The sequence below is a fragment of the Brachyhypopomus gauderio genome, chromosome 16 (genome assembly GCF_052324685.1).
Source record: "Brachyhypopomus gauderio isolate BG-103 chromosome 16, BGAUD_0.2, whole genome shotgun sequence".
Taxonomy (NCBI): domain Eukaryota; kingdom Metazoa; phylum Chordata; class Actinopteri; order Gymnotiformes; family Hypopomidae; genus Brachyhypopomus; species Brachyhypopomus gauderio.
In genome coordinates this window covers 1,453,512-1,480,621 of record NC_135226.1, presented here as the reverse complement: position 1 = coordinate 1,480,621, position 27,110 = coordinate 1,453,512, and the positions used below count along the sequence as shown (strand labels likewise).

Here is a 27,110-nt window from a genome sequence, read left to right as displayed (position 1 = left end):
TCACAATATTGCACAAACATAAGGCGCAAATTTGCGTACAATTCTGAATGACTGGAAACTACATAGGCTACTGTTGGTGAAATGTCAATTTGAATGTGCGAAAATAAAACAACGCACGAAACGCTTTAAGAAATGTTCGTTCAAATGCGGATTAACCGTTAAATAATTCGTTAGGTGTTAAACGGGTAAATAGGTGAATGTATGTGTTACTTGACAACATCAGTGCAGTTAGCCGAGGCTCCTCTGCAGGATATTCATGACGCTAATCCATGTGATTTTTCAAACCAATCAAGTTGTGGCACAACCAGGATATAAACTGAAGTTTCAGCAGTTGTAGACTGAGTCGACTTCGGTATCTCTGAAAATGCTTGTTTTGAAAGCTGCTATTCTGCTCGTCGTTCTTTGTATATCATTGAACAAATGTATGGGTCAGTCTATACCTGCATGCAAGTATCCAACTTCGCAGTGGTGTGACACTTACGATATTGCAGGCAAATGCGGGGTAAGTGATAAATGAGAAAGCGTGCGTAAACTATGATGTACCTTCTATAACGTGTTTGATATAACTGGGTTGAGAACAAAGAAAGGAAGAAAAAACAAACAAACAAAACAAAAACAGTCTGGTGGATGTTTCCAAGCCGTCATAGGGGATTCGCATGAGTTGGTTGAATCGACCTACTGCGTCTTCTAGCAGTATGTTATTTGAGATTTCATGTTATGTCAAAATAAAAGTTAACAGTGGAGCCACAGTAGTGCGGACGGCGGACACTATTTTTAAATTGTACTGTACTTTGTGAATTGTTATAGGCTTGACTTTGATTTTGCTTTTAACAACTTTACGGAAAATTATATACAGATGAATTTAAAAAAATGGACCTAAGGGTATGGAGAATCCCGAAATGACTTATCATACCTGTTTAGGTCATTAATAAGCATTTCTGTGTTTTGGGAGGGGGAGGGGGCAGGTGGAAAGAACAGGTGACCATAACAAGATGTAGGTGTGAACATGTTAAAATACTTACAAATTTCCTAAACTACAGAAGTGGTTTGCACAATGGTTTGTACCAAATGGTTGCACAATGGCATTCTAGTAGCATCCAGAGAACTTTGGCATTCCATTCTAATGACAAAATCAAAGAACACGCCCAGTTTAAAAATTCTTATGAAACCATAATCAAGTGACTATAATCAAGTGAATGATCAGATTTGTATTATTATTATTGGCATTATTGTTATGTTTTTCTTTACTCACCTTTACTCATCTTTCAGATGGTTCCTTAGTAAATAATGCATTGTATTGCATTACTTCTCTATTTTTTCAAAGTGACTTCAGTCACTTCACATTTGTTCTATTCCAAACAGGTACTGGAGCACTGTGTATCGTCCAATGCTACCAAATCAAATGGCATGTCTGTGAATGTGAGCCTATATTATGAATCCCTTTGTCCTGGTTGCCGATTCTTTCTAACAAAGCAGCTTATGCCAACGCTCATTATGCTGGAAGACATTATGAACATTGAGCTAGTGCCATATGGAAATGCCCAGGTACAGATCTAATTAGTTTCCCAGTAGTTTCTGAACATTTCTGTAATTAGGTTCTGGTGACTGATTTGACTAAATGGTGGATGTTTCAGGAGAAGCAGGCTGAGAAGTACATATTCATCTGTCAACATGGGGAGGACGAGTGTCTGGGTAACATGATTGAGGTGAGATTATTATATAGAACAATTCACAAAACATTTCACATTACATTTTAAAGATTTGTTTTAGTATCTACTATAGTATAGCATTTGCCATCCTGAATAATCACGTAAAATTTCATTCTTCACTGAATAATCTACAGTCTGTTATTCTTTCCCAGAATTGCGTGAGGCTGTTTTGATATTGAAACTTGAAATTGTAAAATTTCTACAAAGCAGTTCCCTTTATTAGACAAGATTAAACTAGTTATACTGGATCACAGTGCACAGCACAGTATCTTTCACATACACCACAACATTTAATATGAAAATCTTCAAAGAATAGATTCCTGAAGGCTGTGCTATCTTGCAAGATATTCTGTATTGAATAGGATACTTCTTTGTGTTTTGCAGTTATTCTATAGTACCTACACCGAACATGTTAAACATGATCTCTTGTGTATTTCAACAATGGGAAACACTGGCCATGGCATATTTTAAATAATTGTGATATAGATTATTCATGAAATTGTGGCTCAACTCCTGAGCAACTAATTCTATTTTTCTAAGCAAAGCTGAACATGAAACTGAAAAAGTACAGTAATCATCACTGTTAATGTCGTCACAAACATCTCACAATGCAAGTTGGACAGTAAAAATAACTATCCCCAACAAAGTTACTACTTACAGTGAGGAAAATAAGTATTTGATCACCCTGCGACTTTTGCAAGTTCTCACACTTAGAAATCATGAAATTCAGGGGTCTGAAATTTCCATCTTAGGTGCATGTCCACTGTGAGACGTAATAAAAAAAAATCTGGAAATCACAATGTACGTTTTTTAATAATCTGTGTGTTACTGCTGCAAATAAGTATTTGAACACCTGCCAAACAGCACAAATTCTGGCCCTCAAAGACCTGTTAGTCCTCAGTGGTGACTGATTTATATTAATGTAGGTAGTGCACAGTTCACTAAGAAATCATCTAGTGATTTAGGATCCGCATTGAATTTGGAGTCATATAAATGGTCATAGAATTATTGAAATCTATTTATGTCCACTGTTTTTGTATGAGAAACACCAGATTCTCATTTGACTGTATGAATTGTTTGGTCATAGTCCACTTTACAAAGTTGCCTTGCTTTCTTAAATTATTGATAAGGAATACATTTGTTGACATAAAGAATAATTCTATAAAAATGTAATTCTAATTTTTCACTTATAAGAATTCTGGAAAACGGATGTCAAGCCGTTTTAGCTTTTATTCCTATTTTTTACTAGTAAGAACATTTTTATGCCTCCAAAGATCCAAGATTGCCAAGTCTGCAGCCATCTTTAATATGAGTGGTTCAGAACAAAATGCCAATGGATTCTGTGTCTTAATAGAAGCTTTCCATGTTCACAGAATTGTATACATTTATGGTAGCATGCGTTTTTGAGTTTTCTTTTCTTTACCCTGATGACAACCACATCTTGTCGTAAGGGTAAAAAATGATCGTGGCAAGGAAAAACTCCAGGGAGAGATTAGGAAGAACCCATGCTCCATTGGGCAGACCAGCTAGTAGCAGTTCATTTTTATTGTTCAATATCTAGGCCAAGCAGTGTCTCCAATGCAGATGTTGGGCCTACATTTTGTGTGTGCAGTGTTGTGCATGAAATTTTTTTGGAATTCTAAACTTGAACCGTTCAGTTCATAAACAATTAACATCAACACGAGCACCGTTCACTCTGCAAATAGTGAATCCTGCTCACGTTTTATGAGTTTCACTGCACCGCCTTTGTATCCGCATGCAAAGCTCTCTGCATTGTCGCTGGGATGTACTGGGGGCAAAGCCTAAGCTCATCTTGGCCTCAACTCCTAATCCCGTTAACAACAACAATGATAAGGGCTGGACTCTTGTCCAGAAAACCAGCAGAAAACCTTGTCCAAAACTTGTCCAGAAACCAGCAGCGGTGGCAAGCAGCAATCTCCAGAACAGAACATTCTTTTAGATAACGGATATGAAGTTCTCGCCTCAATTGGAGTAGCAGGAATCGAGCAGTCTCATCACAACATACTGCCTCCCTCTCCAGGACATCAAGGACATCAAACACACCCCAATCAGCATCAGAGATCCGACTCCAGTCTGGCTGCTAAGCAACAGCAACAGCATGCAAATAACTCTGGCCATTCGCGGACCAACCACCAGGCTGCCAACTGTGTTAGCCAGCAGCATGCTAACAAGCATGCTAAGAGTCTTTGCCATCAGTGTGGCCACACCCGTCCCAACCACCAGCTTGCAAACCATGCCAGTTGACTGCTAACTAATAAGCATGCTAATAGGGAATGGGGTTAATCATCGGGGTGCTAACCATGTTAGCCATCGGGGTGCTAACCATGTTAGCCATCGGGATGCTAACAATGTTAGCCGCCGAGGCATTAACGGTGAAAGGAGACGAGGAACACCGCCACAGCCCAAAACGCTGCTAATTGGGGACTCAGTCATCAGAGATGTATGGAGCAACAGTATTAAGGCCTTTTGCTTTCCTCGTGTTACTGTCTGTGAAGTGATACCCATGATTCCACACACATTGCATGATCATCCAGCTACGGAAAGACTGATTGTACATGTCGGCTCTAGCGATGTTTACAAACAACAGTCTGAGATTCTGAAACAGGATTTTAACCATCTGCTCGACATTCTGGAGTTTTCCCGGTGTGAAGTGTTCATTTCTGGACTGATACCAACTGCACGTCGGAGCAGTGGTCACTTTACCAGACTGCTGGCTCTAAACAGCTGGCTCACTACAGCCTGTGCACATCGGAAGGTAAACTTCATTGACAATTTCAACATCTTTTGGAGGCCTCCTGAGCTTTTAAAACCTGATCAGCTTCACCCTAACAGGGCTGGGACTCAAATGCTTGTGGATAATCTAATGTATGGAATCACTCACATGCAGAACCTGCACCCAACCGCCAGCAGTAACGTCAGTAATGTCAGTCAAAGGAGCCCACCATCTCCTGTCAGAGAATCTGTCCACAGTCTCCGAGGTAAACTCCAGGAGATTGAAGAGGTTCTGCAGTCTGCAGTCTTGTAGGAACTCACCTACTTCTCCTGCACACTCAGTGATTTCTCAGGTCTGATACACTGGAACCCATGCTCCTAGTCAGTGCTACATTCCAGTTATTTTAAATAGCCGGTGGCATGGATCTCAGAATCAAAATAAAAATGTAATCAGAAGAAAACATAAGGGTACAAAACAAACATTGTAACAAACAAAATTTGATCCCAGTGAAAAGTGTTTGATCAGCATAGCTTACATTACATCAGCATACACATTGTGCATACACATTGTGGTTCAACATGGTGGCTTGGTGGTTAGCACGTTTGCCTCTCAGCACTGGGGTCTTGGGTTCAAGTCTCTATCGGAGTGGAGTTTTCATGTTCTCCCTGTGTTTGCGTGGGTTTCCTCTGGGATCTCCAGTTTCCTCCCACAGTCCAAAAACATGGAGGTTAGGTAAATTGGCAGTCCCTAACAAATTCTCCCTGAGTGTGTGTCTGTGTCTCTATGTTCAATAAAAAGGTGTGTGTGTGCGCGCGCGCGCTTGTATGTCCAGTGGTGGATGGTGCTCTGTCACTAGGGTCTGTCCTCTCTCCCCTTCCTGCACCCCATTCAGTCCCCCAGGGGGCTGTGGCTTCCGGTAGAGAGTACACTGTGCGCAATTGGCTGCCGCTTCTCGCCGGTGTGTGTGTGTGATTGGTTGTCTGTGACTTGTACCTGTGTTAAATTGTAAAGCGCCTTGGGAATTCGGAAAAGGCGCTATATAAATCGAACATTCATTAATTCACATCAAGTCTTCAAAGTCTCCTTACTAAATGTCCATTCACTCACAAACAAGTCTTTTATAATAGCTAAATTAATTGAAGAAAAAGAAAGTCCAGACAATAATCTAACGGAGACTTGGCTTGATGGCAATGGAACAATAGTGCTAAATGAAGCTTCGCCTCCCGACTTTAACTATTTTAATGTCTCTAGAGTAAATAAGAGAGGTGATGGTGTTGCATGTTTTTACCATAAAGCATTCCGCTGTAAGCAGATCTCATTAGGGCAGTGGTTCCCAAACTTTTTCTGCCATGCCCCCCTTTAGTAGATTTTCGCGCACCCCCTACACACACACCCCCATATTGACACATGTGCACATGTTTTACTTCTTATTCTTCTTTCGGCAATTCCTGTTTAGGGGTCGCCACAGCAGATCAAACTCCTCCATCTGGCCCTGTCCTGAGTGTCCTCCACTGACACACCAGCCACTCTCATATCCTCTACCACTGCATCCATAAACCTCCTATTAAGTCTACCTCTCCTCCTCTTGCCTGGAAGTTCCATCCTCAAGACCCTCCTATCAATATACCTCTCCTCCATCCTCTGTACATGTCCAAACCATCTCAATCTCGCTTCTCTAACTTTATCTCCAAAACATACTACATGTGCTGATCCTCTAATAAACTCATTTCTGATCCTATCCTTCCTCATCATTCCAAATGAGAATCTCAACATCACAGACACCTCCATCTCCCTCACCTGTCTCTTTGTCAGTACCACTGTCTCCAATCCATACAACATAGCAGGTCTCACTACTGTCCTATAGATCTTTCCTTTCATTCTAGCCGACACCCTTCTATCACAGATCACCCCAGACACTTTATGCCATCCACACCACCCTGCCTGCACTCTCTTCTTTACCTCTCTTTCACTTCCTCCATTACTCTGTACCCTCGACCCTAAGTAGGTAAACTCGTCAACCTTCACCAAATCAACTCCTTGTAACTGGACCTGTCCACCGTTTTCCCTCTCATTCACACACATGTACTCTGTTTTACTCCTGCTCACTTTCATTCCCCTGCTCTCCAAAGCATATCTCCATCTTTCCAAGCTCCCCTCCACCTGCTCCCTACTCTCACTACAGATCACAATGTCATCAGCAAACATCAAAGTCCAAGGGGACTCCTGCCTAACCTCGTCTGTCAGCAGAGGTGTCTATTCCAGGTTCAGAAAGTAAAAGTCCTCACCAGGATTTTGCTCAAGCTTGCTAGATCTTCTAATTAGTGCAATCCAGGTAAAATTAGTGGAATCAACACAATCCAGGAAGCCTGAGCAAAATCCTGGTGAGGACTTTTACTTTCTGAACCTGGAATTGACACACCTGTCCGTCAGTCTGTCCATGACAACAGGAACAGGAAGGGACTCTGATGTAGGTTGATCCCTGATGTAGTCCTACCCCCACTTTAAACCCATCTGTCATTCCTACCGCACATCTCACTGCTGTCACACTGTTCTCATACATATCCTGCACAACCCTCACATACTTTTCTGCTCCTGACTTCCTCATATAATACTACAGCTCCTGTCTCGGTACTCTATCATAAGCTTTCTCTAAGTCAACAAACACACAATGTTACTCCTTCTGTCCTTCCCTATATTTCTCCATTAACACTTTCAAAGCAATCATTGCATCTGTGGTGCACTTAGCTGGCATGAAACCATACTGCTGCTCACAGATCTCTACCTCTCCTCTAAGCCTAGCTTCCACTACTCTTTCCCAGATTTTCAGGCTGTGACTGATCAACTTCATTCCCCTGTAATTACTACAGCTCTGAACGTCGCCCTTATTCTTGAAAATTGCAGAGGTGTCAATTCCAGATTCAGAAAGTAAAAGTCCTCACCAGGATTTTGCTCAGGCTTCCTGGATTGTGTTGATTCCACTAATTTTACCTGGGTTGCACTACTTAGAAAATCTAGCAAGCTTGAGCAAAATCCTGGTGAGGACTTTTACTTTCTGGACCTGGAATTGACACCTCTGGAAAATTGGCACCATTATGCTTCGTCTCCACTCCTCAGGCATCTTCTGACCTTCCAAGATTCTGTTAAATAACCCAGTCAAAAAACTCCACTGCTGTCTCTCCCAAACATTTCCATGCCTCCACTGGAATATCATCCGGTCCAACTGCCTTACCACACTTCATGCTCTGAATTGCAGCCCTTACTTCCTCCTTGCTCACCTGAGGCACTTCCTGATTTACAACCTCTACCTCTTCTAACCTTCTTTCCCTTTCATTCTCTTGATTCATCAGCTCCTTCCATCTTCCCAAGACACTCTCCTCACCAGACAACACATTTCCACCTTTATCTTTTATCATCCTAACCTGCTGCACATCCTGCCCATCACGGTTTCTCTGTCTGGCCAATCTGTACAGATCCTTTTCCCCTTCCTGAGTGTCCAACTTCTCATACAGCTTGCCTTCTCTTTAGCTTCTGCCACTGCTCTCTTTGCCTTACGACACATCTCCTTGTACCTGTGTCTACTTTCTTCATCTCGCTGAAAAACCCAATTCTTTTTAGCCAACCGCTAAACTTTCCTGAACTTCCTCATTCCACCACCACGACTGCTTGTCTATCTTCCTCTGTCCTGAGGTCACAACAAGTACCTTCCTAGTCACATCCCTCACTGCATTTGAAGTCTCATCCCAGGTATCCAGAACACCACCACCATTACCCAGTACCTGCCTCACCTCATCCCTGAATTTTACACCACAGTCCTCATCCTTTAACTTCCACCACCTGATTTTAGGTTCCGCTCTCACACTCTTCCTCTTCTTCATCTCCAAATCCATCCTACACATCACCATCCTATGCTGTTTAGCTACACTCTCCCCTGTTAACACCTTGCAATCACTAACCTCTTTCAGGTTTCGTTTCCTACAGAGGATATAGTCGACCTGTGTGCATCTTCCCCCACTCTTATACGTTACCCTGTGCTCTTCCTTTTTCTTAAAGTAAGTGTTAACTACAGCCATCTTTATCCTTTTAGCAAAATCTACCACCATTTGTCCTTCCGTATTCCTTTCTTTAACACCATATCTACCCAACACCTCCTCATCACCACTGTTCCCTCCACCAACATGTCCATTTAAATCTGCTCCAATAACCACTCTCTCTACTGTAGGAACCTGCAAAACAACTTCATCTAACTCTCTCCAGACTTCTTTTTTCTCCTCCACATCACAACCTACCTGAGTGGTACCATCACAACATAAGCACTGATGACATTCATCATCACCCCATCAATCTCTAACTTTACACAGATCACCCTGTCACTTACTCTCTTTACCTCCACTACACTCTTACTAAACTCATCCTTCAGGATTACCCCTACTCCATTACTCTTTCTGTCTACACCATGATAGAAGAGTTTGAAGCCACCACCAATGCTCCTGGCCTTGCTCCCCTTCCACTTGGTCTCCTGTACACACAGTATATCTATCTTCCTTCTGTCCATCGCATCAGCTAGCTCTCTCCCTTTACCTGTCATAGAGCCCACATTCAACGTACCAACTCTAACCTCCACAGGCTAGATTATTGTAACGCAGTTCTGTCTGCTCTTCCAAAGAGCTATATTTCTCACCTACAGCGAGTTCAGAACGCTGCTGCAAGGTTTCTGACCCACAGGAGAAAGAGAGATCATATTACACCTGCACTCCACTCACTGCACTGGTTACCTGTCAGCTTTAGAATAGATTTTAAGGTTCTAGTGATGGTTTTTAAATGTCTTCATGGTCTTGCTCCTCTTTACCTCATTGAAATGATGGTTAGATATGTTCCAGTCAGGTCTCTCAGGTCTTCAAACAGTAACTTACTGGTGATTCCTAAAAGCCGATTAAAGATTGTCGAGGGTGCTTTGCCACTATGGCCCAAAGCTCTGGGACTCTCTTCCTGAAGAGCTCAGAGGCATTTCATCCCTGCACAGCTTCAAGAAGAGTCTCAAAACCTTCCTGTTTAGATCTGCTTTTAGTTAAGAAACTCAACTCTGTTCCGTCTTATTTTATAATTTGTCACTTTTACATTTTATTGTTCGTTTCCTTCTCTTTAATCTTCTTAAATCTTTAATTTCTTTTAATATTTTCTTTTTGTCTTCTTATCTTTGCTTCCTTTTAATCTTTCTTTTTTATTTATTCTGTAAAGCACTTGAGTTGCATGTATATATGAAAGGTGCTATACAAATAAAGATTTATTATTATTAACTGTTGGGCATTCTTTGTTGTGGGTTATGCTTTTGAAGTTGTTGAATGTAATTTGGTAAATCTAACATTACTGTCTGTTTAGTTCAGTTACAAGAATAGTCTTGATTAATTTTCATTTTCGATCATGCAAACAAAAATGTTCCTCATGGATTGCCACTGTGTTTGTACAAATCATTTGAATGACAAGGTATAAGACACCAAACTGAGAGATGTTTGTCTATACAAAACACTATCTGATTTAATTAGATTAATGGACCATGATGTCATTTGTTGGTTTTGAGCTGTAATTTTTTAGTAAGTACCGTAATTAAGCTGCATAGAGCAATACCGTATAATGTCATTGGATAAAAGCATAGCATAACCGAGCTTTTGTATGAGTGGAGTTTTGTTTAATATTTTTTCCTTTGTCTTGTTCTTCAGACCTGTATGCTGAATAAAATGGGGGTTTCTGCATATAAAGTGATTGACTGCATGGAGTCCGCTGCCAATGTGCTGAATGCAGCAAAACCTGTGAGTGGATTATAGGATTCACTTCTAACCCTGTGAGTGGATTATAGGATTCACTTCTAACCCTGTGAGTGGATTTATAGGATTCACTACTAACCCTGTGAGTGGATTTATAGGATTCACTACTAACCCTGTGAGTGGATTTATAGGATTCACTACTAACCCTGAGTGGATTTATAGGATTCACTACTAACCCTGTGAGTGGATTTATAGGATTCACTACTAACCCTGTGAGTGGATTTATAGGATTCACTACTAACCAATCAATGGACTTAGAAATATGTTCAAATATAGTACTACTAATATGAAAATCCCTCCTGCCCATCAGTAATACATCTGACCACTGCAGAGAGTCATCAGAACATTTATGAAGATGCCATGAGTCCAACCTGTACTGAAAGTCAGTGGTGTTTGACACTAAACCAGAGTGACAGAGGAGGAAGAGTCAGTGGCGAACCGTGACCATTAAACCTGACCATTAAAACATTTTTTTCCTCTCCTAATAAACTGCAATAAAGAAAAAACCGAGACGACAGTATAGCTTTAGAAATGCAATAAACAATAACATTTATACTAGATAACTTGTTAAGCAAAATAAGTTTCCAAACAAAATAAGGTTTCACAGCTCCGTGGTTCTCGGAAGCGGAATATGTAGCTAAATGAGGACGTCAAAGGGCCGAATCGAAACTAGCTAGCGGCGGTAGGCTAATGACAGCTAGCGTCGCCACAGTGGGCGGAAATTATCATACAGTTAAGCCCGCCCACTAAGAGGGAAAATATGATTGGTCAATTTTACTGTCATTTGAAACTGGTATTGCGCTGAATTATAACTGCCAGGCCCTCTGTAAACGAACAGCATGCATCACAGTCCTGATAGGGGGAGAGACAGGCTCACAGGCTTCCACTTAACCCCTCACCTTCCAACACAGATTGAATAGACACGGTTGAATAATTTTATTTGCTTATATTTTTGTAATTGTTTAGATGTCGATTGTAAAACTAAGTAGATAAAATTGGATAATTATATATTTTATAATATATAAAAATATAATATTTTAGGCCCTCTGAGAGGGCATAGGGGCCCTGACGGTTCCCCACTGGGAAGAGTCAAAGTCAAATTTATTTATATAGCGCTTTACACAACACATGTTGTCACAAAGCAGCTTTACAATCGTATGGGTCCAGATCCCTAATGAGCAAGCCAAAGGTGACAGTGGCAAGGAAAATCATGTGAGGAAAAATGAGTCCAAAAAACAAATAAAGGACGCCAGGGAAAGTAGCTGGCTCTCAGAGGTAAGTAACAAAAAAACCCTTCCTAAACTAACCAAAAACCCAACAGGGAAAATACAGCAAAGTGCAGCTATATCTGTATCTGTAGCACACCAAATACAGCTCTGAAAAATGCTGGGTTTTGAATGAATGAATGAATGAATGAATGTTTCAATTTATATAGTGCCTTTTCAGGATACCCAAGGCGCTTTATAATTGTTAACACCGCTACGTCTCAGGCAACCAATCACACACTGGCGAGAAGTGGCAGCCAATCACACACAGCGTTCTCTCTACCGGGATCCACAGCCCCCTGGGGGACTGAATGGGGTGCAGGAAGGGGAGAGAGAGGACAGACCCTAGTGGCAGAGCACCATCCACCACTGGGCATACAAGCACACACATTCAGACAACAACTTGTTTTTATTGAACAGAGAGAGACACAGACACACACACAGGGAGAATTTGTCTGGGACTGCCAATGCTCCATGCTCCATGTTTTTGGACTGTGGGAGGAAACCGGAGACCCTGGAGGAAACCCACGCAAACACAGGGAGAACTCAGATAGGGACTTGAACCCAAGACCCCAGTGCTGAGAGGCAAACGTGCTAACCACCAAGCCAAACTCAACTTCACGAGCCAGGAAGCGAGCTCCTTGCTCCTTTATTCAATCTTCTTGCATGACGTGAAAGTTCAAGAGTAAAACTGTAACAAATATAAAACAGAAAAAACTTAAGTCTCCTATGTAGCTCAAACACAACACTGAATGTCTAACACAGTTGACTACCAATGCTAATGTTAGTAGCATTCTCGTAGTAAACAGTGATGTCATTAGAGTAACACGTTACTAAGTCTTACCACTTTTTTCGGTAACGAGTAATATAACGCGCTACAATTTCCAGTCCAGTAATCAGATTAAAGTTACTTATCCAAGTAACTGTGTGTTACTATTTATTTTCTCTAGTAAAAATATATATTTTTTGCTTTATTCTTGGTCAGTTCTACTTTTGCGTCTGACCGTAGCGCTCGACTCGCATGCTGCGCGCGACCCTGTGAGAGCGCCAGCACGTTTTACAAGTAATTTTTTTGCAGTGTCCTCCCGTAACGGTATGTGGTAGTATAAAGAAACACCCCTCAAAAACAGGGGAAGGAACATTTACCTGAAGAATTTAAATGTTGCATTGTGTTCCACGTTTGAAAAGTGCTGGAATTTTGACTAACGTAGCCTACTTTAAAATGCTTGAAATTGTAATGGTATTTCGTTTCACAACAAATAGCTGTCTGACTGAACAGTTCGCTTGTATTGTTTACAAATAAATTTACAAATAATACCGCGCAGCTACAAAAACGTAATGTCAGGAGATACTGTAGCGACTACTCCTCACTGGGAATTCCCTAACGAACAGACACTTGGCCACTCAAGGAGCCCTTTAAGTGACACTGGGGGGCGGAGCCTGCGCGCGCCAGGGTTGCGTTATCAATAAAGTTTCCCTCCTCGGGATTTTTGGATTAAGCAGTTTCTGCCTCGGTTACCGAACCTGCTTCAATACAATGTTACGGTTAAATATGCACTTCCAATAAAGTGAGTATTGGAAAAATTAATTTTGCTGCTGAATGTAACTACTAAAGTAACTTGTAATCTAACGTAGTTACTTTTAAAAGGAGTAATCAGTAATCGGATTACTTTTTCAAGGTAGCTAAGCCATCACTGGTAGTAAAAGAATAACGCTATCAATCAATCAATCAATCAATCAATCAAATTTTATTTATATAGCGCTTTTTACAACAGTTGTCACAAAGCAGCTTTACAAGTGCCGAGTCCTAGCCCCCAGTGAGCAAGCCAAAGGTGACAGTGGCAAGGAAAAACTCCCTAGTTTTTTGCATGAGGAAGAAACCTTGAGAGGAACCAAGACTCAGGGGGGGGAGCCCATCCTCCTTTGGCCGACACCGGTCACCATGACAACAACAACAATATAGACAGAATGTAAAAGATGCAATAATGTCCATTTAGACCGAATATAAAAGATGTAATAATGTCCATCATGGTGTAGGCATCCGGTTAGGCAGGAGGTGGCCGGCCAGGATGGATCGCTTGTCTCTCCTCATCTCATTATTCCTCAAGCAGGCGGGCAGCCATGTGGAGAAATGAAACAGGGAAAATTAGCTCTGTATGAGGACATATACAGGACAGGTAAAATTATAAACATTTCTGGAGTGTGGCAGCAACTCCGGCACTAAGTTAAATTATTACAGCCTAGCTAAAAAAGGCAGAACCAGAAGGTAACATAGGCTTGGGGGCATTCTGAGACAATGGCATCCGTCCACTGCACTGTCAACAAACTTGAGTGACCACGAGCAGTGACAGGATGACAGCACCAGCACCCCAGTCTACCATAAAACCCTTTGTCTATGAACCCCTGGATCTGTACCTTTATCTAAGGGGGATATTAATTATCAAACGCTAGACTAAATAAGTGGGTTTTCAACCTAGATTTAAAGATTGTGACTGTGTCAGAGTCCCGGACACATTTAGGAAGATTATTCCAAAGCTGGGGGGCCTTATAAGAAAAGGCTCTTCCCCCTGCTGTTACCTTGTTAATTTGTGGAACTAATAACAGACCAGCACCCTGTGATCTTAGTTGACGTGGGGGTTCATAGTAGGAAATAAGTTCCTGGAGGTATTCAGGAGCAAGCCCGTGTAGTGCTTTATATGCTAATAATAGAATTTTAAAATCAATACGAAATTTAACTGGGAGCCAATGCAGGGCTGATAGGACTGGTCTAATATGCTGAAATTTTCTAGTTGTGGTCAGAACTCTAGCTGCGGCATTTTGAACTACTTGAAGTTTATTTAGATTCCTATTTGAACATCCTGACAGTAGTGAATTGCAGTAGTCTAGACTAGACTTCTATTCAGAAGTCTAGTCTAGAGCTAACAAAGGCGTGCACCAATTTTTCTGCATCATCCTGTGATAATGCATTTCTTAATTTGGCAATGTTGCGGAGATGTAGAAAAGCTATCCTAGTAGTATTATCTATATATTTATCAAATGATAGGTCGGAGTCGAGTATGACTGTGCCAGGTGTAATGGGATAGTCTGCAAGATTAAGCATTAAATTTGGAATTTTCTGTCTTGCGGCCTTAGGGCCCACAAGGAGAACTTCTGTTTTGTCCTCATTTAATTGTAGGAAGTTTAGAGACATCCAGCATTTAATATCTCTTACACAAGCCTCAATTTTTCCTAAACTGAGTTTGTCATCGGGTTTGGCTGATATGTAAAGTTGAGTGTCATCCGCATAGCAGTGACAATTGACACCATGTTTGTTTATAACTGTGCCCAATGGTAGCATATATAATGTAAATAATAGTGGTCCTAAGATGGAGCCTTGCGGGACCCCATATTTAACCATTGTACGTTTGGATGAAATATTATTGAGCTCTACAAACTGATAGCGATTTGTTAAATAAGACTGAAACCATGAAAGGGCTGTGCCTGAGACTCCAACCCAGCATTCTAACCTTTCTAGCAAGATCCTATGATCAATTGTGTCGAAAGCTGCACTAAGATCAAGAAGCACTAACAGTGATACATAGCCTTGATCTGATGCAAGGAGGAGATCATTTGTTACTTTAACTAATGCTGTTTCAGTACTGTGATGGGGCCTAAAACCAGATTGGAACTTTTCAAATGTGTTATTCCTATGTAAGTTCAGAAATAGTTTTAAAAAGAAATCTAGGATTGTTTTTATTTTTCTCAATCAGTGAGGCTAAGTATGTTGAGCGTGCTTTAGCGAGTGCCCGTTTGTACTCAATAATGCTATCCTTCCAGGCACAGTAGAATACTTCCAACTTAGTAGATCGCCATTTCCGCTCTAATTTACGTGCTATTTGTTTTAAGTTTCTAGTTTGGTCAATGTACCACGGGGCGAGCTTTTTGGATCTAGCTTTTTTATATTTTAATGGAGCTACTATATCTAGAGCTGATCTGCAGGTATTCTCTAAGCAGTCGGTTAGACTATCTAACTCTTCTGGATCGGATGGCGAGTGGGCTAAAGCAGTTAAGTCAGGGAGGGTTTCAATAAACTGTGTTGCTCTTGATGAATTTATTGAGCGCTTTATACACTGCCGAGGAGACGGGCGGGTATTTATGTTAAGATGAATCTCAAATTGGACTAAATAGTGATCGGAGATTGCTACGGTTTGCGGAAGTATATTTATATTATCTACGTCGATACCCAGCGTTAAGATTAGATCTAGGGTATGATTTCGATAATGTGTAGGTCCTACTACGTTTTGTTTAATGCCGACAGAGTTCAATACAGAGGTAAAAGCCCTTGTCAGTGGATCCTCCGCATTATCAAAGTGTATGTTAGTCTCCTACTATTATTATTTTATCACTACATACTGCTAAATTTGCTGCAAAATCGGTGAAATCGTTTAAGAAATCTGAGTAAGGCCCTGGTGATGCACATGCTAGTGTTTCTAGAGAAAGTAAAATCAGTGGTGTAGGTCTCCTAAAAGGGTAGTTTTATTGAGAGGTTTGAAGTCAAAATGGAAGACTAATTTAGGCACTGGACATTAGACTAACATTTTCAGTCGTCATCTGTACTTTAGCTATCAAAGAGAAAGAGACAGGGAAAGATCACAAATATCCAGTCACAGATCTGCCCAGGGAAACACAGGTGCAGATGAGGGAAGAGTGGAAGCAGTATCAGATATAGTACAGAGAGAAGAGAAGAAGAAAAGGGTGCTTGCTGAAGTTTTGAACCTTACTCCTCTATCACTGTATTCAACAGCAGATGAGCAGCTTTTAATGGCACTCCAGAGCCCATAGTGTATGTTGCTGATCATGACTGTGTGCAGTTTAAAGAGACCACAGACACCCTCCACTCATGTGAGGGTAGAGCAGACAAGTAACAGCAAACATAGAGCAGTGCTGAAGAAAAGAGAGAAGCTAAGGTTCATAAAAATAAGGAACTTTAATGAAAGAATGAAGGCAAAAAGCTGCAACGGAAAAAGCAAAGAATAAAATGAAAATGAGTGTCAGAAACAAGAAGAGAGACAAAAATAAAATGGCAGAGGAGAAAGTAACTTTAATGTAATATGATTATGGTGAATGAATTGTACTGTACTGAAATCAGAGATCAATCTATTTGATAAGAGTATCGTTTTATATGGTATTAAATATTGTGATCACATTTATTAAAACACCTAAATCACTTAACTTCATGACTTTTATACAATATAAAATTATTGTAAACCAACTGACCCATGATTAGAGAGAAAACATTAATGTCTATGGTATATTGACTTGCTCAGTACACCAAAAACCCATATTATCTTAGTTTAGAAATAAAATATTTTAAATATAATTTGAAATGATATTTCATAATAAATCACTTATTTTCATCAGTTCACTTACATAACTTCTAGAAGGCTGAATTATTTAATACTTGTCATGCTTTTGTGGTTACACCATTTGACTATTGAATGGGACTCTAATTCTTTAATTGGTTAAAAATGGTAGAAATGTCATAAAATGCTATGGCACCAACAGAAATGCAAACTATAAACAAACATCTAGCATGTTGTTTTAACATGTTTAAAGCATATTTGTGATTTTGTGATTTGGATGCCATACCAACCCTTATTTGTCACTGACCCACTGACCGCTGAGCGGTATACCAGTTCGCACCGAAAACAGGTGTTTATTTCTGTTATGATGAGAATTTTTCTTATACCGGCCACACCGGTTTAAATAGCCTAAAGCCTGGTTTATACTTTTGCGGGTGACCATAGCGCATGACTCCGCCCACCTCGCGCGGACGGTGGAAGCGTTTATACTTTCCGCGTGCAGTGTTCTCCAAAACGATATGTGGTAGTATAAACACCCCTCAAAAACAGGTGAATGAATTTTTACTTGATGAATTTTAATGTTGCTTTGTGTTTCAGGTTTGAAAGTGCTGGAATTTCCGGGTTGCGAGAGATACGCTGGCGCGTTTGGCTGCCGCTTCTCCCCCGGTGAACTTTTTACTTGAAATTTTACTTGTGCTTTTAGGTTATTTTACATTATTTTACATTATACACTGTGTTGTATACTTAAGGCTACTTCCTTGAGGAGACCGAGTGCATGTTTTCTGTACCTTCTGGATAAGCGGCCGAACAACTGCCACTGTTGGATCACTTTGTGGATTATTTGCTGGATTACCTGCGCTATTGGGCTATGTGGCTCATCCTGTGCTTCCTCCTCCGGTTGTTGAACTGTGTTGGTTTCAACTTCCAGCGCGGTCTCATTATGACGATTAGGTACTCACTCAGTCAACTCTATGCACTTCAACAAGTACAGTGCAAAACTCCGGATCAATTACTCATACATCGCAATCTTGGTATCCTACGCAGACCTAAATACTTACACCGCAGTTCGGGTCGGACATTTGTTTACAAACTGCATCCCAATAATATCCCGTCATTCTGGGCGGAATGGCGCTGTGGGGTTTCCAACGTGTCATCACGTTCACCCAATCAGAATCGGAATCTACTCTACATACCTGTAGTAAACCTGCCACCATCGAGCACTGATATGAACATTAAAAGTGCGCTGCTCAACGTTCGCTCTCTTAATAACAAGGCTGAATTTATTGCTGATGCTATCTTAGAACATAACATTGATCTTCTGTGTCTGACTGAAACCTGGCAACAAACAAATGACTACTTTGCACTGAACCAAGCTATGCCAACTGACTATCAATTTGTGGATAAACCGCGCTTAACTGGACGTGGTGGAGGACTAGCTATTGTGTTTAAATCAGAGTTTAAAGTTAAAACTGTTCCAGTCCCTCATACGTCTTCATTTGAGTGTTTAGCAGTACTAATTACTGCTGCTAGCCCTCTATTGATTGTACTCGTCTATCGCCCCCCCAAAATATCTCCTGTTTTTATTTCTGAGCTTTCTGAGTTACTTGCTTCATTCTGTCCTCTTTACTCAAACATTCTGCTGCTTGGTGATTTTAACATCCATGTTGACTCTGGTAACTGTCCACTTGCCAAAGAACTTTTAAATGTGCTCCAGTGTTTCGATCTTACCCAGAACGTAGACTTTTCTACACATAGTAAGGGTCACATCCTGGACATTGTTTGTTCTACTGGCATATCCCCTACTAATCTCCACGGTATTGATTTAACTATATCTGACCATAAGGCTGTTCTCTTTGATTTTACTCTACCATGTTATAAGCAGGGGAAGTGTAAACCACGCCAGTTCACTTTTAGAAATATAAAGAATATCAGTCCTCCTGCAATTATTGACCTATTTGATCACACTGCTACACCTGAAATAATGGACCCTGATATTTTATCAGCCCATTATGACAGAACATTCTCTTCTATTTTAAACAGACTGGCTCCTCCCAAAACTCGCACTGTTACATTTTCATATTCGGCTCCTTGGTTTACACCAGAGTTGCGCAAACTAAAAGCTTCTGGACGACAAATTGAGCGTCTTTGGAAGAGAACTGGTCTGACTGTGCATGGCCATGCTTACAAAGACTTTGTTGCGAACTACAAGGAGGAACTGAAAAAAGCTAAAACCTATTATTACTCAAACGTAATTCAAGGTGCCCATGGCAATCCAAGAGCTCTTTTTTCCACTGTTAGTAAGTTACTCCATCCTGCAAAATGCTCTACCTTAGTTCCATCTACTGAACTATGTTGTCGGTTCATGGCGTTTTTTAACCAGAAAATAGCCACAATTTATTCTCAATTGCCATCCAGTCTAGCATCTGCTGATTCTGACTCTTCCTTGCTACGTTTTAATGGTAGTTGTTTGTGCACTTTCAATACTGTGCAGGAAAGTTTCGTCTCACAGTTAATTATGACCTCGAGAGCCACCACGTGCCAACTAGATCCGATGCCAACATCCTGGGTCAAAGCTTGCCTTGCCGCAATCTGCCCTCTTATTACACAGTGCATTAATGCCTCACTGATCACAGGTTTAGTTCCGGCTTCCTTGAAGATGGCTGCCATTACTCCTGTTTTAAAGAAAAATGGCTTAGACCCTGAAAATCTGGCGAACTACAGGCCTATCTCCAATCTTCCTTTCCTTGCCAAAACTCTAGAACTGACTGTAGCTACCCAGTTAACAGAACACATTGAATCAAATGAGCTGTTTGAGGTGTTTCAGTCCGGCTTTAGGAGAAATCACAGCACTGAAACTGCACTAGTGAGGGTGGTTAATGACCTTCTTATAGCAGCTGACCAGGGGTTGGTAAACTTACTCATACTATTAGACCTGACAGCTGCATTTGACACAGTCTGCCACAAGACATTACTAACTCGGCTCTGTAATCTGTTTGGCATATCTGGAACTGTTCTTTCTTGGTTTCAGTCTTACCTTACAGATAGGCAACAGTTTGTTTCAATTGGAGGTTTTAGATCTGAGTCGTGCATTTTGTCACATGGTGTCCCTCAGGGTTCAGTGCTTGGTCCACTACTTTTTATACTGTACTTGCTCCCTCTTGGTGACATTATTAGGGGTCATGGGCTACAGTTCCACTGTTTTGCTGATGATGTACAGATATACATATGCACTAAACCTTCTGTTAGTCTACCGCCTCCTGTTCTGACTAAGTGTCTAGCTGATGTGAGGACATGGATGAAGGAGAACTTCTTGAGTCTAAACAGTAACAAGACAGAGGCTATATTAATTGCTTCTCCAGGTACACTCAAGAAGATTGGCAATAGTGCTGTCTCTATTCCTGAATTTACTGTCACATCATCAACCCAGATCAGAAATCTGGGAGTCATCCTAGACTCAACCCTCTCCTTCGAACAACACATTAAGAACATCTGCAAGACGGCCTTCTTTCATTTAAGGAACATTGCTAGGATCCGACCATTTCTTTCCCATACTGCTGCTGAGGCTATTGTTCATGCATTCGTGACATCTAGGGTTGACTACTGTAACGCTGTATTGCATGGACTCCCGGCTCGGCTGTTGAACAGGCTCCAGTATGTGCAAAACTCAGCTGCGAGGGTTTTGACTCATACCAGATCCTGGGAGCACATTACGCCCATTCTGGAACATCTTCACTGGCTCCCTGTCCAGTATCGTATTCAGTACAAGGTCATTGTGCTGGTGTTTAAATCTCTGCATGGCTGTGCACCATCCTACCTCAGTAGTCTCCTTCAAACATACTCTCCAGTACGCACCTTGCGCTCGTCAGAGCTGCACTTGCTCAAAGTTCCTACCAGTAAGTTGCGCACTATTGGTGATAGGGCCTTTAGTGTGGCTGGGTCGAAGTTATGGAACAGTCTGCCGCTTGAGTTACGTGCTTGCCCATCTATCACTACATTCAAGGCACATCTAAAAACCCATCTTTTTCAGTTGGCTTATGGCTGAGCCCTTATTGTTTATTTTGTATTTTTGTATTGTATTTTAACGTTAAAATAGTATTTTAGCATTCTTATATTTTCCTTCTATTGTTCGCTTTTATTGTGCAGTGTCCTTGGGTGTATTGAAAGGCGCTTACTAAATAAAATGTTATTATTATATTATTATTAATTTAGGCTAAAGTAATGCTTGAAATTGTAACTACTTCATTTCACAACAAATAGCTGTCTGACTGAACAGTTCTCTTGTATTACGTTACTCTTGTAATTCCAGGGCGAAACATGAGAGAACGTGAAGAAGTTAAGATTGGGTGTTTTGAAAATAAACCACCATTAAATAATGTGATGAAAAGTGAATTACTTCGAATAATTTCGAGTATATGTATAAATTAGGGGTGTATTCAACTAAGGATTTTCATAGTCGAATCTGATTCGTCAGCTTTTCCCTTTAGTCGACTAATAGTCGAATCGGGTTTATTTTTATTTTTAGCACCTTAAACGGGATCCCGTTCTCATTCAGGACTTTTTTCCTCTTCAAAGTAAAAACCTAAAACACTCAGATAAATGAATAAACACGGTAGGTTGGCTTTATTCAGCTTTTATTTATTTACTTGTTTATTTTTTTATGAAACGTTAGAGAACATTAACCGTCAGTGCACATTGCGTATATCGAACTGTCAGACAGGCACTGTGCAAAATGTCAAAAAATATTTTAAATAAAATATGCCTGCCTAAAAATATAAAAAAAATTGCTACACAACAGCAAAAAAGTATAAGGAAAGGTTCAAGTAACGGGGTTTATGAGCAAACAACATCAAAAAATGTTTATAGGCCTACTTGCCGAGACGCACCGCGACGAGACGACACGACCAAAACAATGAAGTTTATTTTCCGCCTTACGCGTTTTAAATGGTATCCCATGTTGGTTATTGTCGTGCGAAATGAAAGACGTTGATGACATAACTCGCACTTTACTTTGTTTGATTCATCTTTATCTTTTTCAAAATACTTTTGAAGTTTTTTAGTAGCCGTTATCATCTCGGCAGATGCTGCGTATTGTGTTGCGTGTTCAGCTCCGCTCGTGCAACTACAGGGTGTGATTTATTAATGTGTGGTAAGGAAGATTTTATTTCACAAAAGGCTATATATAACGAAAACAAAAACATTTCATGTAACAACTAATGCTTAGCAGCATCCTTGGGCACCTCCATGCAGTAAGAATGGCACATTCGACTATGAAGTTCATAGTCCACTAGGGGGTATATTCGACTATAGTCGAATCAGCGACTATTGCAGGTCACCCCTACTGGTTACAATAAGCCATCCCCCCACTGCTGAGACAAGCATAAGCCTCGCCAATGACCTGAATGGTTTCTACTGCCATTTTGAAAAGGAGTCGTTAACACCCCTCCCCAGGACAAAGGCAACCCCCACCTTACACCCAGCTAAACATCCCCTTAACCCCCCACCTCCACTAATTATATGCGAACAGGATGTCTGTAGCTGCAAACACAGTCATACGTGTGGGTATTTTTGTTACCTATTTTTTCTTTTGGGTTTGTCGGTTGACAGTAGGGGGCATGCTGAACTGCCATGAGTGAAGGAGCAGTTTTAACACTAGAAGTCCCAGAGAAGGGTCTTGCAACACTTCTACCATTGGAACCCAGAGAAGGGTCGAGAGAGCTGAAGGATTTTAGCTAACACCCTATTATCAGCAGCAAACAGGCACTTTTGTTCTGTAAATAAGGCCATTATTGGCGCACCACAGGAGGGGGCATGCTTAAACTCACAACTAATTGTTGTTTTCCATTGAGTTTGGCCATTTAGTTTCTAGTTAGTTCTATTCATTTTATTGTATTTTATAATATAAAGGTTATATATATTGTATTTAGTTTAGTTTTATCTGAGCAACAATAAATTATTTTTTTATATTTTAAATAGAGAATTAGACATTTTACAGCCAGGTACAACTGTGAGTAATGACCAGAAGCATTTGTGTCTAAGTCAGGAGGACTGAAATTTCAGCATGAGAAACATACAAAAGAACAACTGTTATGTTTCCATGCTTTTTTATATTCCATGCTTTTTATTATTGCCATAAAATTATACAAAAAATACAAGGAATAAAACAATTCCACACATATTTACAATAGACTGCAGTGCAGGGCTGTGTGTGTGTGTGTGTGTGTGTGTGTGTGTGTGTGTGTGTGTGTGTGTGTGTGTGTGTGAGTGGCATGTCCTTCTTGTGTGACTAGCACTTCAGCAGTCACTCAGCAGTCTGTCAGAACATGCCTGGCACTGCCAGGGTATCTCCCTGGTACATTTGCCACACGTGTATCTGTAGCAGTCGACACATCTCACATTTGCACAATTGTTCATGAGTGTTCTCATCAGAGCATTCACATACAACTATCTACCCAGTCTGCCAGTCCCTCACTTGGGGAGAAAGATACAGTATTGTGGCTATTCCCACTTTAGTGACCCCATTTTGTTTCTCTTTCACTCAGACAATAAATATTCAAATACAGTGAGGACATGCGCCTAAGATGAAAATTTCAGACCCCTCCATGATTAAAAATAGTCTAAATCTAATTATCTAATAAAATTGTTTAAAGTGGGGAATAGCCACAATAGTGTAGCTTTCTCCCCAAATGAGGGAGTGGCGGACTGAGTGGATAATTGTATGTGAGTGCTCTGGTGAGAACATTTCAACTTTATTGTATATATTTCTAAACTTACATTATGTCCTCTGTAGCTGCTGTTCTCAGCCAGGCCCTCTGACTGCCTCTCTCACCTTATGCATGTCCCATGCACAACAATGCAGCTGGGGGATGGGCAGACACACTCAGGACCAGCTTACAGACTTGAGTGGTTAAAAATTAGGGGTGGGCATAGATTAATTTTTTAAATCTAGATTAATCTCACTGAAATCTTGAAATTAATCTAGATTAATCTATATTAAAATGGCTCATATGCGTGCTACCCAAGTAATGACTAATAGTCAGTTTTTGAGATAGGGTTTCTTAATACAGAGGGTGCATTAGACCAGGGACTCATCTCCTGTTTTCAAAATGCATCAATGACTGCTTGAGAAAGCTGTTCTACTTTGATACTTGAAGAAAAAAAAAAAACATGCTCAATAAAATGTAGGCTACTCGTGTTCAACGGTTTATTCAGTTAAACATGAATTTGTAAGCCTACATACTGTACATTAAATAACATGTTTATTCAGCTAAATGTAATATAAGCCAACATTTAGTACATTTAACCTCACGTTTAACGTAATTTTCAAAAGTCAGTTTTGGTCCTCTGTTGTTTTAACGGTTAAAAAGAAATATTTAAATAGCGACGAATCTAGCGCTAGGACCATGCAGAAAACGACCGCTCCGAGCTCCGCTCCGGTAACACTTTACGTTCCTAAAAATGAATTTTCCATGAAGCAAACCTGGCGACTTCGTGGCTGCATCCATGTAAAAACACGTACGATTTGTAATTCACAGGTTTAAAAACTCGTTCTCGCCCCTACTGTGCAATTTGGTTAGGAATACAGCCGAGCTAAACTATCAAGTTGAAAGTCATCATAGTTTGCTTACCCATTTTGACCCAGTTCCCAACCCAACTTTAAGAATAGATTAACGGCGATAATTTTTATATCGCCCGATAAGAGTATCAAATTAACGACCGCCGTTAACGGCGTTAATGGCGTTAACGGCAGTCGTTAATTTGATACTCTTATCGGGCGATATAAAAATTATCGCCGTTAATCTATCAGCATGCCCACCACTATTAAAAATATAAATATATGCTCATCTTTTGTAATAACTATTCATTCTCTTTCTGCAGTGTGCTGAGCTATTTAGTCCAGACACTCCTTGGGATGCTGTCATGGACTGTGTGAAGGGTGACCTGGGAAACCAGCTAATGCATGCAAATGCTTTAAAGACTGAAGCCTTGAAACCACCCCATCAGTATGTGCCTTGGATAACCATCAATGGTGTAAGACCACATTACTTCACATATATTAACCATTTATCATGATCTTCACCACAAGCAAGTGTACCACAGTGTACACCTCTTCTGTTGGCTACTTCCAGCAGAATATTGCAACATGTCATGAAGCACAAATCATCTCAGATGATTTCTTGAACACGTCAATGAGTTCACTGTACTTGAATGGCCTCCACAGTCACCAGATCTCAGTCCAATAGATCACCTTTGGGATGTGGTGGAACGGAAGATTCACATCATGGATGTGCTGCTGACAAATCTGCAGCAACTGTGTGATGCTATCATGCCAATATGGACCAGACTCTCTGAGGAATGTTTCCAGTACCTTGTTAAATCTATGCCAGACATTTCTGAAGGCAAAAGGAGGATGAACCTGGTACTAGCAAGGTGTACCTAATAAAGTGGCCGGTGTATATTTACGCACTATATTGATGTATTCGCTCACCTTCCTTGACTCACATATAAGCTTAAGTGACATCCCATTCCTAATCCATAGGGTTGGATATGATGTTGGTCCACCCTTTGCAGCTAGGGTGGTGACATTTTTGAGGTCACATACTGATGAAGGCCTGGCTCTCAGTCTCTGCTCTAATTTATCCCAAAAGTGTTGAGGTCAGGACTCTGTGCAGGCCAGTCAAGTTCATCCACACCAGACTCTGCCATCCATGTCTTTATGGACCTTGCTTTGTGCACTGGTACCAGCTCCAAACTGTTCCCACAAAGTTGGGAGAATGGAATTGTACAAAATGTCTTGTTATGCTGAAGCACTCAGTTCCTTTCACTGGAACTAAGGGGCCCAAGCCCAGTGCCTGAAAAACAACCCTACACCAAACTTTACACTTAGCACTATACAGTCAGACAAGTACCGTTCTCCTGGCAACCGCCAAACCCAGACTCGCCCATCAGATTGCCAGATGGAGAAGCACCATTCGTCACTCCAGAGAACACACCTCCACTGCTCTACTAGAGTCCAGTGGCGGCATGTTTTACTCCACTGTATCCGATGCTGTGCTTTGCACTTGGTGATACTTTTGGCAATATTGTGTGTGTATGTGTGTATGTGTATGTGTGTGTGTGTGTGTGTGTGTGTGTGTGTGTGTGTGTGTGTGTGTGTGTGTGTGTGTGTGTGTGTGTGTGTGTGTGTGTGTGTGTGTACATCGCCCTCCATAATTAATAATCCCTGGTTTAGAAATGTTTTTTGGCTTCTAATAAATTATTTTTTTATATAAAGGACAACAATGCAAAAAAATATTCAACTGCCTTTAATTTTTTCAGTAAGATGTAAGAAACTAAATCATAATTGATATTGATAATATGATGTTGAATCATATTTTGGGGAAACTTTTCCTTTGTGTATGAAACATACTTTCATAATTTTATCAGTATCATGTAACCTATGTTTATCATATATTTCATATATTTTTCAGGAGCACACTGATGACCTGCAGAACAAAGCAATGAGTTCCCTCTTTAATCTGGTTTGCAGCTTGTATCAGGTTAGTGACTATCATATATAGGCACTGTGATAACACAGTATAGGATAAAATATATATCCAGCTCTTATTCCTTGCATATGATCTTGTATATGATCCCTGATGCATGGTTGTCTCCTAGATTAGTCATAGTAGTATTGCCTAGTTAGGTGAATGGTAAATTGTATACACTCTTTACTCTAGACTTATCATTGGTATGTGAAACTAGCTAAAGGGCTAAAGTTTGTCTGGAAAGAAACACATTCTATGTAACATGAATTAAGGCTAACATGGCTCAGTGGTTGAAATTCAGATAATTTTCTAAGAACTCTTTGATAACTACCACCCCCTATATTTAAAATGTGATCTGTGCACCATTTCTTGATGTCCATTGCCTGTTTTAACCCAATGCAGGGTGAGAAACCAGCCGCATGCACTGTTGGATTGAAGAGCAAAAGGGGAAGTTACTGCTAAGTCAGCAGACCTCTCCGCATGGCTTCATCTCTTGAAATAATTAATTCAAATTCTCATACTCGTTAATCATACCATGATGATATGATATAATATAATCATATATCATATCATTAAGTATGAATATCATGAACTTTTAAATGGTGTTAAGAGAATTATGAATAGGCCTATATGAAACACTTGGGATTGTTTATGATTATTCTTTTAATAAAATCCTAAAACTCCCAGTTTACTGTTATTTGACTAATTTGAATAGCA

At 40.5% G+C, this 27,110-nt stretch overlaps 1 protein-coding gene across 1 annotated transcript; it reads left to right on the top strand.

Annotated features, from left to right (window-relative positions):
* The first annotated feature begins 311 nt into the window (after window positions 1-311).
* On the top strand, window positions 312-27,079 carry LOC143478174 (gamma-interferon-inducible lysosomal thiol reductase-like). Its single transcript, XM_076977137.1, has 7 exons — window positions 312-502; window positions 1,363-1,545; window positions 1,635-1,706; window positions 10,158-10,247; window positions 24,745-24,897; window positions 26,337-26,405; window positions 26,796-27,079. The coding sequence occupies exons 1-7, from the start codon at window positions 365-367 to the stop codon at window positions 26,853-26,855; spliced, it is 765 nt and encodes a 254-aa protein (XP_076833252.1). The 5' UTR covers window positions 312-364; the 3' UTR covers window positions 26,856-27,079.
* Window positions 27,080-27,110: the final 31 nt, after the last annotated feature.